Here is a 20,709-nt window from a genome sequence, read left to right as displayed (position 1 = left end):
GATATCAGTGCAGATTGGTGTCAAGCTTGGCCACATCCCCAACCCACTTCTGGATATTTCTCAACAGTTTTACAGCACATCGTCAAAACCTCATCCTTCTGCCCTCTCCCATCCAAAAGGAAGATAGCCCTCCCTGTCGTTGCTGCAGTGTTTGCAAATGCAAATTTGAAGAAAGTGTTCGTGTCAACATATTCACAGAAGAGAATATACACAGCATCAATAAAAGTCCTGTCAATCTGGCAACTACAACAAAGCCTTCCCATATAGATCGGAACAAAAACTGGGAAACAAACTCTTTCAAAGAATCCTTTAGATCTTCAAAGCCACTCAAATATCGGAGGTGAATTTCAACATTGCTTTCATTACATTTGGCAGTTTGAATAAAGTGTTGAGATCAAGATGTCAAACTGGACAAATCTCATGGTCCATTGCCCTCTTGTGTTGAAACTTACAGCAGAAACAAAGTATTGGAGAGGCAGCATCAACACAGTCTCCACAAACTTCTCCAAATATTATGGACAGGCCAACTCGATTACATTTGCCCATTGGATTTTGTCATATGGTCACTATTTTCAGACTTCCCATTCGTGGAAAAATCTCCATCCATATTGTACCAGCCAAATCCATAGCTTTATTGATTGCCATCAGGTGACACCATTTTTTAATTTCCAGGGAAATTAGAGACCTGCCCAATACAGTCACTCCCAATAGCTATAGCCTCTTCAGTTCCTGCACAGGGCGTCTAACCTACTGGAATTGATCTGCTAAAACTGCAGAGCAATGGAGGAGGGAGATGCACGCAAGCAACTGTTGGCATAGTCATCATGAACTAGACCCAAACTTGGCAGGTTTGAGATTGTACAAAACGCCCTCCATTTGCCCTCTTTCCACGCAAGAACAGAAGCATACCAGGAGCCCCAACACTTAAGTTTTATTTCAATTCCAAAATTTCAACCACTTTAAAAAGGTCACATTTTCCTCGAACCTTATTGGTTTACTGATGGGACAGGAAGCTGCATGCACATGACATCAGTGGGAATATGACAAGGCACTAACTAACATTAGTTGCAACAGCTAGTCACAGCCTGGATTAGTTTCCAAAATCTCAAAATGTTTTGTAAAGCATGTCCTTTTGTAGAACAGTTACTAATAGATCACAACATCAGCATTGCAGTGAATACAGAAGCAAGAAACCGAATAACCCAAGTGTGAACAGCTCCGAACCTCATGCCCACACCCCCTTCAGCTTAACCCCGACTCCCCTCGTACACCAGATCCCCTTTTGCTGATTCCCCTCATCTCACTCCCAATGGATTTATTCCCAAATTTGTGTCAACAGATATTCCCAAGCCCACAAGCAACCCCTTCATTCAGTAATAGTTATCCCAGCAGAAGCTTGTATTCTTCCAGATATTAAAAGTTGTCCACTGGTTTCTCAATCATAGAAAACAATTAGGAACAATTAGCAGAAGCACTGCTGGAAGGAGGGAAGATAGAACCAAAATAGAGGCGTCACCATCTATCAGCCAATGCTTTCCCCCAGTTGCTTCCAACATATCTGCCAATAACCAGTTTAGATCATACAATACATGTAATCAATTCTAGAACCCGGACTAAATTTTACCCCAGTCAAAAAATCTCGCTTTCTAAACATGGGAACATTACAGCTGCCAAGCTAACACCAACATCACTTCACACTAGGAAGTTGGCTGATGTGAGAAATAGAATGGTTCAGCTAGGCAATCCACAATGCCAGGTTATACAGTATTGCATTGACCATCATGGTTTTAATCCATTCTTGATATTGATACTTAAAAATGAATGGTGGCTGGAGGGGGGAAAAGAACATTAATACTGACCAATCATATCAAGAACAATTCAAAAGGGATGAGTGGATAAAACAGAAAGTGTTCTTTAGGAATCTGTGCAACTTTATCTGGGAGGCATTGAGATTGGTCTCAGTCTTGACATGTTATGATGCAGGTTTTAACAACGCTCAACAGCTCCAACAAAGGCTACAGATTAATAACATTAAAGGCTCTGCTGCCAACATGCACCACTTACTGCTAAACTCAAAAACGTCCAAAGAACGTTTTTGTATTGAGAAATGGACAATGTTATACATGTTAGAACGTCATCGATGTATTCAAGATGAATTGATGTATTCAAGAGAGAGTTGGATATAGCTTTTAGGGCTAATGGAATCATGGGATATGGGGAGAAAGCAGGAACATGGTACTGATTTTGGATGATCAGCCATGATCACACTGAATGACGGTGCTGGCTCGAAGGGCCGAATGGCCGACTCCTGCAGCTATTTCTATGTTTCTTTCAGCAGTGCATCAGGATGCTGACTCCTTATAAACCAGAACTGTGAAGGGAGCAAAGTTAGAAAGAGTCACAAACGGACATGATTCAAGCATTACTATAATTTGTGCTGTTGAGCCATTTCACTCACATTTCGTATGTCTGGATGACATAATTCTTAAACAAGAGGGCCCGAGGAGGAGAGGATGAAGGCTGTGTGCATTGGCAACTTGTAAAAGAGAAACCAACCATGAACTGGCCAGCCACTGTTAAGCCCCAAGACCTTGAGCATGTCTCAAAACGTTCTTATACATTAACATTGAAACAAGTCTCCATTTTAGCACGAGTTAAAGCACAGCATGTGGAACTACTAAATGAAAACCACAAGCCAAATTACGGTACGAACATAAATGAGTGTACTCTATACGCAAGCTATCAGGAGAAGTGAAGAGATGGTTTAGAGTTCAAGGAATCATTTTTAGTTAAGGGGGGAGGGAAGAGAAAGGCAACTTTGGATTGTGGTTGGGGAGCTTGTGTGTCTCAGTGACCCCTAGAGCTATGCCAGTGGGAGATTCGTCTCCTGTTAGGGTTTCCCATGCTGGACAGGTCGAAGGGTAGAGGCGAGACGAAGAGCGATCCACTGGTCCTCCAGGTTGGAGGTTGAGCACAGGGCTAACAACCCTGTCTTGTAAAAAACACATATGTTACGGAAACAGCAACTGAAGGAATCACTACTGAGTGGAGGACCTTCTTTGCTGCCCTACGTGCCAGGAGGCATAATAGGCACCGAAGAGAAAAGAGAAAAAGACGAGAAAGGGTTGTGGTACAAAATAGGATAGTCGTGGCACAAAGTGATGCCCTACTGGCCCACTCCATGCTCTAATAGTCATTTGTCCCCAAATGGATTTGGTGTTGAAAGGTTTGTACGTTGCCTGACACTAAGCCAATAATTTGCACAAGATGTTTCTTTGGAGGCAAGGTTAGGGTTGGAAGAGCAAGATTAGATCAGTATTGCACTTTGTGGTCTTGCTCAGCTTCACCCTGTGGTTTTACTGGCTTGTGCCATGATGTTTCCTTGTATGTGAACCAGCTGTTACCCGACCATAAAATGACGTTCATGAAGCCGAATATCTGTGGAGGGAGAAAGAGAGAACATTTCATTTGCAAATATGTGGATCTTGGCAATCTACAGTTTTAATCAACGCCTTAAACCTTCTTACTTTTAGAAAGATGAGAGGGGATCTCATTGAAAAATATAAGAATGTTAAGGGCTTGGACATGCTAGAGACAGGAAACATGTTCCCGATGTTGGGGGAGTCCAGAACCAGGGGCCACAGTTTAAGAATAAGGAGGAAGCCATTTAGAACAGAGACGAGGAACCACTTTTTCTCACAGAGAGTGGTGAGTCTGTGGAATTCTCTGCCTCAGAGGGTGGTGGAGGCAGGTTCTCTGGATGCTTTCAAGAGAGAGCTAGATAGGGTTAAAAATAGCAGATCAAGGGATATGGGGAGAATGCAGGAACGGGGTACTGATTGGTGATGATCAGCCATGATCACATTGAATGGCGGTGCTGGCTCGAAGGGCCAAATGGCCTACTCCTGCACCTATTGTCAATCCCTTAAATGAACCTAGGTGATCATGTTTTAACATTTTGGTTCATTTTAATAACATTGTTTTGTTAGCTGTCTAGATTCACACCACTGCTATATAATCACTAAGAATCTAAAAAGGATGCCACAAGATAATCGGCCCCACCACCCAACCCCTTTCTCGAGAGAGCGGTCCTTGGAAGCCTCCGTTTTGTTTTAACACAGATGTGGAACACTATCTGGAACGTGGGGCAGAGTCGAAGATTGGCTACCACGATTGTCCATGTCATACTCCAGGACAAAATGTTGCTTCTTATTTAGAGGTTATAATAATTGATACAATCCCTCTGCCTCTGCAGGGGGAAAACTATTGTAGGAGAATGCTGCCAACTGTGGTTCAATGGAGAGTACTCTTGTTTGAAAGGTGATGTGCGCTCCAATCCCAACTCTGCCAATGTAATATTGAATGATCACTGCAGTGGCAGTAGTATCACCAAGCAGCAGAAATATGAATATGCCCTCTTTGTAGACAACAAGAGCAAAAGATAACAAGGAATTGGCAAATGGCTGTTGCATTGTTTTTGTGGTACATTTACCAAGAAAATTAGACTGCAAGGCAACAGCAACTCAAGGAATCCGCTGGCTGTAAATATTGTTAGGATTCTGTGAGGTAGTGAAAGGCAATATATACTGTATACATATAAATTATATACACACAAACTGTAAGCTCCCTAGTTTAGTTTATTGTTACGTGTACCGAGGTACAGTGAAAAGCCTTGGTTGCTTGCTAACCAGTCAGCAGAAAGACAAAACATGATTACAATCGAGCCTTTTGGAGTGTGTAGGTACATGATAAGGGAATAATATTTAGTGCAAGGTAAAGCCAGCAGTCTGATAGTCCGAGGCTCACCAATGAGGTAGATAGTAGTTCAGGGCTGCTCTCTGTGGTAGAGTATTTAATTGCCCAATAACGGCTGGGAAGAAACTGTTCAAATCTGGAGGTGTGCGTTTTCACACTTTTATACCTTTTCGCTGATGGGAGAGGGGAGAAGAGGGAGTGGCTAGGGTGAGACTCATCCTTGATTATGCTGCTGGCCTTGCTGAAGCAGAGTGAGGTGTAAATGGAGTCAATTAGAAGGGAAGTTGGTTTGTATGATGTTCTGGGCCATGTCCACAATTTGCTGCAGTTTCTTGCAGTTTATGATGCAGCTGTTCCCAAACCAAGCTGTGATGCATCCTGATCAAATGCTGTCTATGATGCATCTGTAGAAGTTGGTGAGAGTTGTAGGGGACATGCCCAACCTCCTAAGCCTTCTAAGGAAGTAGAGGCGTTGGTGTGCTTTCTTGGCCGTTGCTTAAATATGGGTGGTCCAGGAGAAATTGTTGGTGAAGGTAGACACAAAATGCTGTAGTAACTCAGCGGGACAGGCAGCATCTCTGGAGAGGTGGAATGGGTGACGTTTCGGGTTTGAACTAGCATCTGCAGTTCTTTCCTACACTAGAAGCTGTTGGTGATATTAACTCCCAGCAGGACCACGGCTCAAACAATCACAGTACTCTCTGGGCATAGACAGCACTTACCACAGATGCATTCAGACGACCCATAGGGGGCAAAGCACCAGGAGTGCAGATGACATCCTGCTTCTGGCAGGCCGCTACACTGCTGATGACAGTAGTGGGATTTGTAGCATGCTTAACATCAGTCAGACCTTGTGCCCAAGCACAGGACGAGACCAGCCAGAAGAATGCAAAGAATGCAGTCACAACAAAATCCTGAAAGATACAGATTCTTAGAACAGTATATTCCCAGAACAGTATAAGTCTATTGATCCACAACTTCACATGTACTAATTAATTAAACACTTGCGTACTAATCTAGTTTCCCTTCTACAGGGATCTTACCTTAAATTGAACCCAATCCACATTTTATTCAAGTGTCATAATCAGTTCATTCGCAGGAGTTTGTCAATATCACTAGCGGTTATCACCATGATGGTCTTGAGACCAAATTGAGTTTAAGCAACAAACAGAATTAATTCAACGTGAAACAAGAGATCTGGAAATAGTTACTCTTTTCCAGTCTGAAGAAGGGTCTCAACCCAGAAATGCTACCCGTTCCTTCTCTCCAGAGATGCTGCCTGTCCCGCTGAGTTACTCCTGCATTTTGTCTATCTTCACTTTTCATAATGCTGGGTTTTGCACCTTATTCCAAGCTCAGATTTGCTTCTGCACAATCTTGCCTATTCTAAATTAGTTAATTTCTTGTGTCTCCTTTTAATGTCTAACCACTGTCCTGTATATTGAGTTGGCCACCCAAATACTGGAGCTAAACAGGAAGTTAGAGGCTGGTTCAACATCAACTCCTTACTTTCCTTTCTCTGCTTCAAAATAGAAAACCAAGAAACACAGAAATATAGAAAATAGGTGCAGGAGTCGGCTACTCAGCCCTTCGAGCTAGCACCGCCGTTCAAAATGACCATCTAAAATCAGTACCCCGTTCTTGCTTTCTCTCCATATACCTTGATTCCATTAGATCAGATTCAGATTCAGATTCAGATTCAATTTTAATTGTCAGTGTACAGTACAGAGACAACGAAATGCATTTAGCATCTCCCTTGAAGAGCGACATAGCAAACGATTTGAATAAAAAAATAAATAATAAGTGTCCGGGGGGGGGGGGGGGGGGGGGTCGGGGTGATTGGCAGTCACCGAGCAGAAAGCCTTTTTCGACCTGCTGGTTCGGCAACGGAGAGGACCTGTTCGGCAGCGCCTCCCTCCCGGATGGTAGGAGGGTAAACAGTCCATGGTTGGGGTGAGAGCAAAAGCGCCCTCCGCAGACAGCGCTTGCTTTGGACAGACTCAGGAGGGGAGCCAGAACCGGTGATGCGTTGGGCAATTTTTCACAGCATTCTTGCCATACATACTGTGATGCAGTTGGTAAGGATGCTTGAGAAGTTCACCAGGATTTGAGCAGGCAGGATCTCAAAAGCTTTTTCTAAATTCTCTGTTGAAAACAATTGGCATCCACTGCCCTCTGTGGCAGAGAATTCCACAGATTCATAACTCTCTGGGTATATTCAAGGTAAATTATTTGATATCTTATTTAAAATTGAAATGCAAAATCGCACCAATTAATATATCCTGCATTTCCCCATCACAATGAATTTGAATGTTTCCTACACTAAACTTCACCGACTGATCAACAAACTGCCAAATTCCATTTAACAATCTGCTGATCACAGAGTCATCTGCAAATTCGTGAAGAGCGGATAGTCTCCGAGGACAAGCTATGCAAAGGCTCGAGGCCCAGCTCATTCAAGGCAAGGTAGAACGGATTGTGTTATGTCCAAGTATAAACCTTAAATTGTCTATATCTCTCGTTTCCTTTATCCCTAACCAGTCTGAAGAAGGATCTCGACCCAAAACGTCACCCATTCCTTCTCTCCAGAGATGCTGCCTGTCCCGCTGAGTCACTCAAGCTTTTTGTGTCTATCTTCGGTTTAAACCAGTATCTGCAGTTCCTTCCTACACTCTCCTGGGTGAACAATTTAAATGAAATGGTAGAGGAAGGAGGTGACTCAGCAAGACCAGAAGCTATGGAGATTCCCATCTATTTTGCAAAGCAAAGCCATATGAGAAAGAGGTTGACATGATAAGATTTTTGTTTACATGGCCCTCAATAGTGGAATCAAGGCTCCAGAGATGAAATTTCAACCCTGTTCTGATCAATGGGGAGATATTACTGGTTGGCAATACCCAAAGATTGAGGATTTCAACTGTACTTTACCAAAGCCCCACAAAATCCCAACAGGACCGAGATGCGTGCACATCTCTGAAGATCTTTCCTGGTCCGAGAACACTGATGCAATTATAAAGAAAGCACATCAGTGCCTCTACTTCCTGAGAAGATTACGGAGAGTTGGTATGTCAAGGAGGACTCTCTCTAACCTCTACAGGTGCACAGTAGAGAGCACGCTGACCGGTTGCATCGTGGCTTGGTTCGGCAATTTGAGCGCCCTGGAGAGGAAAAGTCTACAAAAAGTAGTAAACACTGCCCAGTCCATCATCAGCTCTGACCTCCCTACCATCGAGGGGATCTATCGCAGTTGCTGCCTCAAAAAGGCTGGCAGTGTCATCAAGAACCCACACCATCCTGGCCATACACTCATCTCCCCGCTACCTTCAAGTAGAAGGTACAGGAGCCTGAAGACTGCAACGTCCAGGTTCAGTAATAGCTCTTCCCCACAGCCATCGGGCTATTAAACTCAACCCAAACAAAACTCTGAACATTAATAGGCCATTATCTGTTTATTTGTACTTTATCTGTTTATTTATTCATGTGTATATATATTTATATAATGGTATATGGACACACTGATCTGTTCTGTATTCATGCCTACTATATTTTGTTGTGCTGAAGCAAAGCAAGAATTTCATTGTCCTATCTGGGACACATGACAATAAACTCTCTTCAATATTGAATCTAAAACGGGCAAGAAGGACCCGCAGATGCTGCTTTAAACCAAAGATAGATACAAAAAGCTGGAGTAACTCAGTGACTCAGACAGCATCTCTGGAGAAAAAGAGTAGGTGACGTTTCGGGTCGACACCCTTCTTCAGACAGTCTGAAATTTAGTTGTTAGTTCTAGAATTTTTGAACCAGTTATAGTCATTTGGCCCTTGCACAAAGAAGGTGGTAACTTAAAGCCGTTTTGAACAAGTGGCCATTAATTCCAGGTCAAATAGCACCTTATTGAAGAACTGCATGTTTAAAAGTTGCTGAGGTTCCAAAGGATGCTTGTGGAGTTACTACAGAAAGGGCAACATTAAATTCTGGTACTTACAGCGAGTGGCAGGCACTTGTTCTGCTGGTAGAAGGTTTGGTATCCTGTGTACAGCAATAGCGCAGCCATGCAGTAGAGGAATGTAAACACTCCAACCGCAACAAAAAATTCAGAAGTCGAGGAGAAGTCTCCATTCAGATACAGGGTATCATAGACAGTCGCATTATTGCAGGTGAAAGCTCGGAAAGAAATCTTGTTCAACCTATGACACAAGACCAGCAGTTAATAAAACTAACAGATTAATTTCAGTAGAAGGGAGGCTACTTACAAAAATATTTGTTTTACTTAGAAGCCGAAGGTGGCCAAGACTCTGATAATCCAGTGTCTAATGTTCAGGAATCTTAGTGGTTCAACCTATAAAGGGCCTGTCCCACTTGGCCGTCATTTGCACGCCATTTACGCGACCTGCTAGCGTGTGGGTAGTGCGTGGGTAGCTCGGATGGGCACATGTAGTGGCATGGAGGCGTGTGGACTTCATCCTGCACAAAATCTTAAACTCTCTCTTAAATCCATCCAGTGACTTGGCCTCCACTGCCCTCTGTGGAAGGGAATTCCATAAATTCACAACTCTCTGGGTGAAAAAGTTTTTTCTCACCTCAGTCTTAAATGACCTCCCCTTTATTCTAAGACTGTGGCCCTTGGTTCTGGACTCGCCCAACATTGGAAACATTTTTCCTGCATCTAGCTTGTGCAGTCATTTTATAATTTTATATGTTTCTATAAGATATCCCCTCATCCTTCTTAACTCCAGTGAATACAAGCCAAGTCTTTTCAATCTTTCCTCATATGACAGTCCCGCCATCCCAGGGATCAATCTCGTGAACCTACGCTGCACTGCCTCAATCACAAGGATGTCCTTCCTCAAATTAGGAGACCAAAACTGTACCCAATACTCCAGATGTGGTCTCACCAGAGCCCTGTACAACTGCAGAAGAACCTCTTTACTCCTATACTGAAATCCTCTTGTTATGAAGGCCAACATTCCATTAGCTTTCTTCACTTAGTTTGATGTCACGCCGGCAGCTAAGAAATAAAGTGGTCTAGAGAGGGTAGAAGGCCGTTCTGGGGAGTCCAAGAGGAGGGGATTGGTGGAGATAGGAGAAGGGGTCATCACTGGGTGGTGAGGACTCCCTCCCATAGAAAAAGGCACAGAGGCGGAGGAGGCAACGGAAGAAAAACTCTACATGGTGGCGTTGAGGTGGGAGTGGAAGGGAACGAAGGTTAGGCCTCTGCGGAGGACAGTCCGTTCTGTATTGGAAAGTGGGGGACGTGGTGAAGACACGACAAGGGTGGGGGTTGGGGTCAGAGGTTGGCCGGGGAGTGGACAGAGGCCGAGACGAGGTTCTGGGTCTGGTGGGGGGGGGGGGGGGGGGGGGTGGGTGTTCAGAGAGGAGGCATGAGTACTATTGTATGGGTGGGATGTGGTCAGGGTAACCTGGTTAATGGGGGGGGGGGGGGGGGGGGGGGGGTAAAAAAAACATCACTACTGAGGTTCCCTGTAGTAGGGGAGGAGCAGTGGGACCCAGCAGAGTTAGACCATGTGGTGTGGGAGTGTTCATCATAGGGGCTGTGGGCCTGGTGCTGAGCCTGGAACTCGGGTGAGGCCACGGATCCGGCCCGCTCGTGGACGGTGGAGAGGCGAGGGTTGGCAGAGTTGGGGTGAAGGTCCACGAGGGGCGGGGGGGAGGGCTGGAACTGGAATTAGAGACGTTTTACTATAGAAATCTTGACACTTCCAAAAGTAGCTTGAAGAAAAGTTAATGGCGACCAAACGTAGACCGGGCGATCGTTTCGCTGAACACCTTCGCTCAGTCCGCCTGAACCTACCCGATCTCCCTGTTGCCAAACAAACACTTTAATTCTCCTTCCCATTCCCACACTGACCTTTCTGTCCTAGGTCTCCTCCATTGTCAGAGTGAAACTAAATGCAAATTTGTGGAACAGCACCTCATATTATATTTGGGCAGCTTACAGCCCAGCGGTATGAGTCTGAAGAAGGGTTTCGGCCCGAAACATTGCCTGTTTCCTTCGCTCCATAGATGCTGCCGCACCCACTGAGTTTCTCCAGCACTTTTGTCTACGTAGGACTATTGATTGCTCTAACTTCAGTAACCCTGGCATTCCCCCTCTCTTTCGTTCCCTCTCCCACCCAAGTTGCACTAGTTTCTTGATTTCACCCAACAATGGCCTGTTTCCTTTATCATTTTTTTTTTTGCTAACCTTTCCTTCATTGTTCTTTATTTCTCTACATCATCATCATCTATATCTCTCTTTTCCCTTATCCCTAACTAGTCTAAAGAAGGGACTTGACATGAAACGTCACCCATTCCTTCTCTCCAGCTTTTTGTTCTCATCAGTTTAAACCAGCATTTGCAGTTCCTTCCGTCAAAAAAGGTTATGGCAGTTGTATAAAGCTGGGACATGAAATGAAATAGAAAGTGCTCAAAGTGTTCACATCGGGCTGCATCTGCATTGTGAGAATGAGAATTAACATAGAAGAGCAAAGAAATGCTGGAACAGCTGGATACAGAATATCACTCAAGTAATAGCACTTCCTCTATCATATCAGCATCAGCCTTACAGTGAATTCAACAACTTTGGAAAACCACAAGATAAACATTGTCTGCAGTGTGTACCATTTACCAAAAGCATTGCAGTTACTCACAGAGGTTACTTTGGCAATACCCCCCCCTAAACCACCCCACAACCGCAAGGACAATGGTGACAGGTGCATGGGAATAGCACTGCATGCCGTTTCTCCTTCGTCACACTATCCAGAATAGGAAATAGATTTCGTTTTTTAGTTTAGAGATACAGCGTAGAAACAGGTCCTTCTGCCCACCATGTCCGCACCGATCAGCGATCCCTGCACATTAACACTATCCTGCACACACTGGGGACAATTTACACTTATACCAAGCCAATTAATCTACAAACCTGTGTGTCTATGGAGTGCGGGAGGAAACCAAAGATCTCGGAGAAAACCCACGTGGTCACGGGGAGAACGTACAAACTCCGTACAGACAGCACCAGTCTTCGGGATGGAACCCGGGTCTCTGGCAGTGCAAATACTCTTACCACTGCACCACCATGCCAGCCTGAATATTAGAATATTGTCTGTCCTTAATTGTTACCCGATCCAAATTCTTGAACTATCCTCTCTGGAGCACTCTAGGAGTTTCTCAAGGACAGTTAGGGGTGGGGAAATAAGTGTTGACCTTGTAACTAACACCCAGATCCTAAAAAAAAAGAAAAACATTGTCTGACAATGTGATGGTAGCGGGCTAACTTATTAAAGTGTTTCCGGGGAAAGCTGCTCCAAGGGCCAATGGATATGGAGTTCCAGGATTTATATTCAGCAATGGCAACATCCAACATCATCCTTCAGTGAAGCCAACCCATGAATCTGCACGTCTACTTGCTAATCACAATCTTTCAGCCTGACCACTGTGGCAAAGAATTGAATCATCCAAGCCTAATGCCAGGGAATTCCTCCAAGAAAGTTGGTAGAGGATTAAACAAGTTTTAGGAGATTTCTTTCATAAGCCGATGAGTGTTATATGGGGAGATGCCTGCAACACAAGATCATTACAGTTCAGTTTATTGTCACGTGTACAGTGAAAAGCTTTTGTTGTATGCTAACCAGTCAGCAGAATACATGATCACAATCGAGCCATTGAAGGCCCTGTCCCACTTACGTGTCCTTGGCACGCAGATTACGCGACCTCGTGGTCGCGTTAAGGCGCACGGGCATCGTATGCCCGCACGGGGCCGGTCCCACTGTGAAGCACGGAGGGGAATGTAATTGTGCGCGACATCGCTTGAGGCTTCCAAATTTTTGTAGCGAACTAAATCGTCGCGCTCCAACGGCCTGTCGCGTAACTGACGGCCAAAGTGGGACAGGCCCAAGACACTGGCGCGACGCAATGTCTCACCTCCAACAGCAGCAGAAGCAGGCAAACGATCGCCGAACTCGGCCTGGGGCTCACGGCCGTTGCGGTCCGGATCCGCCCCCACTTCTACTCCCAGAGCGGGGCCAAGAAAACTGAAGATAGACACAAAATGCTGGAGTAACTCAGCATCTCTGTAGAGAAGGAATGGGTGATGTTTCGGGTCAAGACTCTTCTTTTCAGACTGAAGAAGTCTCAACACGAAACATCACCCATTGCTTCTCTCCAGAGATGTTGCCGTACCTGCTGAGTTACTCCAGCTTTGTGTCCATCATCAAATGGACACAACAGCTGTGCGTACGCATGTAATCGCGCCCGACCTTCGTGGGACCGTCCCGGCTCAATGCGACCACGAGGTCGCGTAATTTGCGTGCCAAGGACACGCAAGGGGGACAGGCCCTTTACAGTGTACAGATACACGATGAGGGATTAACGTTTCGTGCGAGGTAAAGCCAGGTAAATCAGATCAAGGGTAGTCCCAAGGTCACCAAAGGTATACATTACAAGTGGAAGCTTGATTTATGACATAGCTAAGGCAAAGCATACACAAAATGTGAAATGATTTTTCCCGACACAAGTCTAAGAAAAGCTTGGTGACCAGTGTGGGAGGAAAAAGGCACAAATACAGCAGATCATATTCCACCAGACAAAAACACACCTACCTGAAAGGATAACCGAACTGGATAGAGATGAGCTGTGCCTTGCTGTGCTTACACGTAACAGAAGCCACGCTCCCTTCTGAATAACCACCACATGTGGCAAATGCAAATACTGCAAAAATCTGCAGAGATAAGAGAAATGAAAACATGCAGACCAGAAAAAATAAACCACACAGAAAGAGGCAGTTTGATCCAATGAGCATTCAAGCCTCCCCCTACCTCTCCTCTGTTAGTCTGAGTCACGCAGCAAGGAAACAGGCCCTTCAGCCCAACTCATTCATGCTGACCAAGATGTCCCACATCCCGCCAAACCTTTCCCATGTCTCTCTAAACCTTTCCTATCCAAATATCTTAATGTCATTGTATCTGCCTGAACTCTTGATTTCACCTGATTGTACAGGGCAGCATTGTGACCTAGCAGTAGAGCTACTGCCTTACAGCGCCGGAGACCTGGGTTCCATCCCGACTATAGGTGCTGTCTGTACCGAGTTTGCACGTTCCTCCCGTGACCTACGTGGGTTTTCTCCGAAATCTTTGGATTCCTCCCACACTCCAAAGACGTACAGATTTCAAGGTTAATTGGCTGGGTATAAATGTAAAATTGTCCCTAATGTGTGTAGGATAGTGCTAGTGTACGTAGATCATTGGTCGGTGCAATTCGATGGGCTGAAGGGCCAGTGTATCTCTAAACTTAACTTAACTTAAGCTCCTTCCATATACCCACCAGCCTGTGTCCTCTCAGGATAGTGCTAGTTACGCAGATCATTGGTCGGGGTGCAACACCAGTCGAGGGGCATGTGCAGAAGGGCAGTAGAATGTATGTTAGCTTTCTAAAAGGATTTGAGTACGCAGATCTGCAGTTGTACAGGGTTAACCACTCGCTGGACATTATGATAGAGGGAGTGCAGAGCGGTTCACCAGACTGATTCCTGGGATGTCAGGACTGTCTTATGAAGAAAGACTGGATATCTCTAGAACTTAGAAGAACTATAGAAACTTACAAAATTCTCCTTCCATATACCAGGAAGATTGTTCCCGATGTTAGGGAAGTCCAGTGGGAAGACATCGCCCCTCAGGTTCCTCTCATCTTAAACCCATGCCCTCTAGTTCGGGAGTCCCCTGCCCTTGGAAAACGTCTATGCATTCACCCCGTTTATTCATTCATGATTCTATACACCTCTATATCACCATGCAGCCTCTTGCGTTCCAAGGAATAATGTCTGTCCACTCAACCTGTAGATCAGGTCCTCAAGTCCTGGCAACATCCTTGCAAATCCTTTCTGCATCTTTTGCAGCTTCGTGCCATCTTTCCTATACCAGGGTGACCAAACTGAACAAAATACTCTGAATTCTCAACATACTCCAAATGCAGCATCACCAAACTCTTGTACAACTAATATAATGCTCCAACTTCCCCGATTGATGAAAGCCTTCTCCACTACACCATCTACCACTTTCAGAGAAGTTTGCATTCGTACTCCTAGATTCCTCTGCTCCACCACACCTCTAGGATGTTATCATTCACCGTGCAGGTCCTGCCCTGGCTCATTTCCCAAAAGCAATACCTCACAACAACAATATTTAATTTCCCTGCAAGTAATATCATTTATGCCATTTTTAGATTTTCGTCATTTTAAAGATTCTACCAGATTGTATCTCAACCATTGAATCTTTTGTAGTATTCATGTCTTTAGTTCTGAGATCAACCTTGTAAATCTTTTCTTACATCCTTGTCCATGTCTTTATATCCACTAAAGGTCACAGATTAAGTCGGTCAGCACGGACTCGGTGGGGCGAAGGGCCTGTTTCCGCACTGAATCTCCAAAGTCTAAAGTCTAAAGAATATTTCAGACGTGAAGTTGCCAAGGTAAATACAAGCAGAACAATGTACAATGCTCTAATGGAATCTAAACTAAAGATTAAACCTGTTGCAACAAAGAACAAAATGCTGGGAAAAAGCTCAGTTCATCCCGACAGCATCTATGGAAAGAGAAGCAGTTTTAAGATTGCAACTTTCCACCTGAGCTGATAAGTTACCAGCTTTATTCCAAGGCTGCCGCTTGTCCTTTTCTAATTTTGTTTCCTGCTTTTATTCCAGATTTCCGGCATACACAATTATTTGTTTGATCTTCATTTATGGCACTGCAATGGTTCTCTAGCAAATTGAGAAACAATACAAGCTAAACCATTCAAACATCCTTGGTTTCAACAAGTGGACAGGGCAAGGGACAACTAGTTCGAACCAGATGCAGTGCAGGTTTTGTCGTTACAACAATACTCCGTATGTAACACGACTCACCTGCAAAAGCAAGGCTTGTTTTCAAACAGTTCAGTATGTTCTCATTCAAAGTGTTTACTGTACACCAGTGGTGTCAGAACAATTCCAACAAATTAAATATAGAGAGGTGGGTAATGAAGCTGTTCAGAGGGGGAGATTCATGAGGGGAAGAGGTGCTGGCAGTGGTGGACTGGCCAGGGTGTCAGCTTGCCCGATGGCAAGTGGGCCCCTGATGAAGTGATAGCAAGTGATGGCAAGTGGGCACCCTGTTAAATGATAGCATTGTAGTTGTGGGTGGGCACCCTTTGTCTCCTGGCAACCAATATTTTTAGACCCAGTCCGCCACTGGGTGCTGGTACCGCAAATCCTGTTCAAACTCAGTAAAAAAAGACACAAAATGCTGGAGTAACTCGGCGGGACAGGCAGCATCTCTGGAGAGAAGAAATGGATGACGTTTGGGGTCGAGACCCTTCTTCAGTTTGATGAAGTTGGAGTCTGAAGAAGGGTCTCGACCAAAAACACCGCCCATTCCTGCTCTCCAGAGAAGCTGCCTGTCCCGCTGAGTTACTCCAGCACTTTGTGCCTGTTCTTCGGTTTAAGCCAGCATCTGCAGTTCCATCCGACACAAAGACAGTAATGGTTGTTCTGTGGGCAAGAGAATTGGGAAATCAAATATCTTGAGCTAGAGTATACTACTGGCTATGGAGGGTCGGTTGCACACTATTGTGTCAGTGGGGAGAGGAAGAGGCAGCAGCAGGGCTGATGGGGGGGGGGGGGGGGAGGGTCGAAGAAGGGGGAGGCGCAGCGGCAGTGGATAAGAGGGGGATCGTGGGGGGTGGGGGGACAGTGATGGGGGGGGGGGGGGATAGGGAGAAACACTGTACAGTGCACTAGGTTTACATATCTGTTGTACTGATGCAAGTAAGAAAGTTATTGTTCCATTTGCACAGTTGTGTGCAGGTGCACGAGACAGCCCTGATGCAGTCAGCGAAGTCGCAGAGAAATAGTTGGGGGATGGTGCTAGTGTACGTTTGAAACGAGGAATGTTCAATGTAACCAACAAGACAGGCAGTCAGTCACAGGTGGGGCTATGTGAGTGCCTGTCACTGCACCTTTAGCTGGAAAAAGGTGAGGGGAGTGAAGAGAAGTTGTTGAGGGTGAGGACAAGTTCTTCAACAGACAATGGAGAGAGTTAAGAGGGGAATTGATTGAGTTTGAAATCAGTTCTTTTATCACTAAAGTCTCTGCAGCAAATTATCCGATTCAATTACCAATATCTGGTAATTCCAACTCAACATTGAGATTGCAAAACCCTTGGTTTCCAGTCTGAAGAAAGGTTTCAGCCCAAAACGTCGCCTAATTTCTTCGCTCCATAGATGCTGCTGCACCCGCTGAGTTTCTCCAGCAATTTTGTGTACCTTGGTTTTCAATGTCTGTTTAGTTTAGAGACACAGTGTGGAAACAGCTCCTGTCCACACCGAGTCCACACTGGCCAGCGATCACTAGCGCACTAGTTCTAACCTACATACTATGGTCACTGGGAGAAGGTACAAACTCCGTACAGACAGCACCCAGATTGAACCCGGGTCTCTGGCACTGTAAGGCAGCAACTCTAACGCTGCACCAATAAGCTGCTCTTTTATACACATTATCCATTAGGTCAGTTTGGAAATACTTCATGGCAACAGGCCCTTTGGCCCACCAACTCCACGCCGACCATCGATCACCTGTACAGAAGTTATTTTACTCACTGAAGTATCTTCTCCAGAGCAAATGTCAATATCTGTGCAGAAGTTGTCAAATTTCACAAGTCAAATATTTAACCACAGATTTGCCTGCAACAAACTGCATCAAATAAATCATCAAACTCCATAGTTTGCTGAAAGTGACGACACAAGCAGACTGGATGGTAAATGCAGTGTAAGGCATGTTCCCCTTCATTGATCGTGCATTGACTGTAATGGCATGTTGCAGCTGCATAAACAAATGGTTAGGCCACATTTGGAGTACCACATGCAATTCTGGTAGCTTCATAGCAGGAAAGATGTGGAGGCTACAGACAGTACAGAAGTGGTTCAGCAGAATGCTGCCTGGATTAGAGGACATTAGCTTTAAGGATAGGCACAAAAAGCTGGAGTAACTCAACGGGTCAGACAGCATCTCTGGAGTAAAGGAATAGGTGACGTTTCAAGTCGGGACCCTTCATCAGAGTCTGAAGAAGGGTCTCGACCCAAAACGTCACCTATTCTTTTTCTCCAGAGAAGCTGTCTGACCCGTTGAGTTACTCCAGCTTGTTGTGCCTATCTTCAGTTGAAACCAGCATCTGCAGTTGCTTCCTCCACATTAGGTCTATGGAGATTGGACAAACTTAGATTGTTTTCACTGGAACAGAGGATGAGGGAAGACTTGATAGAAGTACATAAAATTGTGAGGCATAAACAGGCTAGATACTTGTCCCTCCCTCCACGATGAAAATGTCAGTTACTGGGTGGCATAGCTTTAAGGTGAAGGAGAAAAGTTTTAAAGGAAGTGTGCTTGGCAAGTTCCTCACCCTCCCCGACAGAAAGTGGTAGGTGCTGGAAAGGGGGAGGGGGGGGGGGGGGGGGGGGGGGGGGGGGGAGTAATGGTAGAAGCATAGACAACAGTGATAGTTTAGAGGCATTAAGGCAGAGACATAAATATGCCAGGAGTGGAGGAATATAGATAAAGCAGGCGAATGATACTAGTTATTTTTGGCATCAGTTCCTGTGCTGTATTGTTCCATGTCAAGCCAAGAGAGTTTATTGTCATGTGTCCCAGATAGGACAATGACATTCTTGCTTGTTGCATCACAACAGAATATTGTAGGCGTAAATACAGATCAGTTCAGTGTGACCATAGAATAAGAATATGAATATATATTTACACACATAAATAAACAGATGAAGTGCAATAGGCTGTTATAGTTCAATTTGTTTGAAGTTGTGTTTAATAGTCTGATGGCTGTGGGGAAGCGGCTGTTCCTGAACCTGGATGTTGCAAATTTCAGGCTCCTGTACCTTCTACCTGATGGCAGCAGATTTATTGCCAAACCCCTCATTCATGGCTTTACCACCTCTTGGCTAAAGTGTTCCATAAACGTCTCAATCGGCTATTGCAATTTGCACAGATTCCCTTCAACAGTGCTCGTTGATCCACACCTCAATTTTAAAATTCTTGATTGCAAGCGTCCAAGATATTCGTACCACTCCCGACTCTCACTCCCTTTTTGAGCTATGTATTCGTTCTTGCATATCCAGTTGAAACAGAGTAGGAATCTCAGCGTTTTTAAGGCACTCCTTGCGAACCAAATTCTTGGGACAAATCAGCAGAATGTTTCCCACAAATATTAGTGGTTTACTGTATTGAGACCCAACGCGTGTAAATCATTGGTGTTGAACACAATACAACACTGCAGAACTAACACACAAGCATTAAAAAAAAATACCTGCAAAGGAAATAACTTGTGAATTTGAAGGTCAACTCAACATTACAAGCGGGTTCAAGGTCTCTCCGAACAACAGCAGAATCGAGATTCCAAGCCTGATATTCACACAGGTACACAAAAATGCTGGAGAAACTCAGCGGGTGCAGCATCTATGGAGCGAAGGAAATTGCCTTTCCTTCAAGGTTTTGGCTGAAACGTTGCCTATTTCCTTCGCTTCATAGATGCTGCTGCACCCGCTGAGTTTCTCCAGCACTTTTGTCCACCTTCGATTTTCCAGCATCTGCTGTTCCTTCTTAAACACTGATATTCACACACATCTTTGATAGTTAAAACTTCGTTAAAACCACCCCCTATGTAAGCCACAGACGTCTCACACGATTATTAAAGTATACTGAAGAACTGTGCACAAGCCCGCTGAAGTCAGACCCAGTAGAAACAATTCTGTAGTGAAACACATTTCCCGCGGACAGAGAATAAAGGGCCTGTCATACACACCCATTCCAAGACTTTGATAAATCCGAGCGGCTCCTTGAGAGGACCGAGGTCGAGCCGAAATTGAGGGAGTTTCTGAAATTACAAACGAGACGGGCAACAAGTTTTAATTGGAAAACATGCGCAGCCGAAAGTAACAATTCGAGACGTTTTTGTAGACTTGCTGCAGCATCTCAGACCTGAACCGGGACCGGGAGCTCTTCCATTCCGTCACTTGAGGAGAGTGGGCAGCTCCCGAACAGACGGCGAGAGAAAAGTTCAGAGAGACATCAAGAAGCCGAGTTGTAGCGGCCGGGCCCGAGAGAAACACACTTTGCAACTGCGCCAGCCAATCCAACATGTATTCACATCATTGCATTCACATCCGAGCAGCATGTGACCCGCCCTCCCGTGGCTGAAACTCACTCCAGGCGCAGTGTAACTGACCTGATCTCCAGTTCATCATTCAAATCGCAAAGTCAATTCCAACTAATAAACTGGGTAAAAAACCCTCTCCCATGGTACGAGTTCATTCCAAGAGTTCTCCCGAGTTTGTCCTGAATTGAACTCGGAGATTAAACCCTCTGTGTAGGAAGGAACTTCAGACCGAGAGTCTTCATCAGAGGGGATATTTTGTTATTCCACAACTCTATCTCCCCTATAGTGACAACTGCATGGGGGCTGCCTCCTCCACCCATGCAGAACTAATGGACTTCATTAACTTCACTACTAATTTCCATCCTGCACTCATATTTACTTGGACCATCTCTGACATCTCCCTACCGTATCTTGATCTCACCGTCTCCATCAGGGGAGATAACAATTTTTTTATTACCCCATAGACTGAAGAAGGGTCTCAACCTGAAACGTCACCCATTCCTTCTATCCAGAGATGCTGCCTGTCCCGCTGAGTTAGTCCATCATTTTGTGTCTACCTTCGGTGTAAACCAGCATCTGCAGTTCATTTCTTTGCATATTATTAAATCCCTATTTAGGGAACGTGCAGGAAGGAACTGCAGATGCTGGTTTACACCGAAGACAGACATAAAATGCTGGAGTAACTCAGCGGAACAGGCAGCATCTCTGGAGAGAAGGAATGGTTGACGTTTCAAGTTGTGACCCTTCTTCAGAAACATCATCCATTC

General features: G+C 44.9%; 1 protein-coding gene across 1 annotated transcript; it reads right to left on the bottom strand.

Annotated features, from left to right (window-relative positions):
* Positions 1 to 226: 226 nt before the first annotated feature.
* Positions 227 to 19,979, bottom strand: LOC129708573 (synaptophysin-like protein 2). The gene is made up of 6 exons (XM_055654382.1): positions 19,765 to 19,979; positions 19,589 to 19,660; positions 13,353 to 13,471; positions 8,741 to 8,942; positions 5,478 to 5,669; positions 227 to 3,438 (listed from the first exon to the last, which is right to left on the bottom strand). Exons 1-6 carry the CDS (start codon positions 19,789 to 19,791, stop codon positions 3,313 to 3,315), a joined length of 738 nt encoding a protein of 245 aa, XP_055510357.1. The 5' UTR covers positions 19,792 to 19,979; the 3' UTR covers positions 227 to 3,312.
* Positions 19,980 to 20,709: the final 730 nt, after the last annotated feature.

This window comes from Leucoraja erinacea, chromosome 24 (assembly GCF_028641065.1).
Source record: "Leucoraja erinacea ecotype New England chromosome 24, Leri_hhj_1, whole genome shotgun sequence".
NCBI lineage: Eukaryota > Metazoa > Chordata > Chondrichthyes > Rajiformes > Rajidae > Leucoraja > Leucoraja erinaceus.
This window is presented reverse-complemented; position numbering and strand designations above follow the sequence as displayed.

Bases quoted from the DNA above. Each gene is read 5' to 3' on its own strand.
- LOC129708573 (XM_055654382.1), bottom strand. From the start codon at position 19,791: ATGGAAGAGCTCCCGGTCCCGGTTCAG. The intron at 8,943-13,352 runs GTAGGTGTGTTT...CTTGTGTCATAG, and splicing joins CAGTTCGGTTATCCTTTCAG to GTTGAACAAGATTTCTTTCC. The intron at 3,439-5,477 runs GTAAGTGCTGTC...CTCCCTCCACAG, and splicing joins GTCGTCTGAATGCATCTGTG to ATATTCGGCTTCATGAACGT.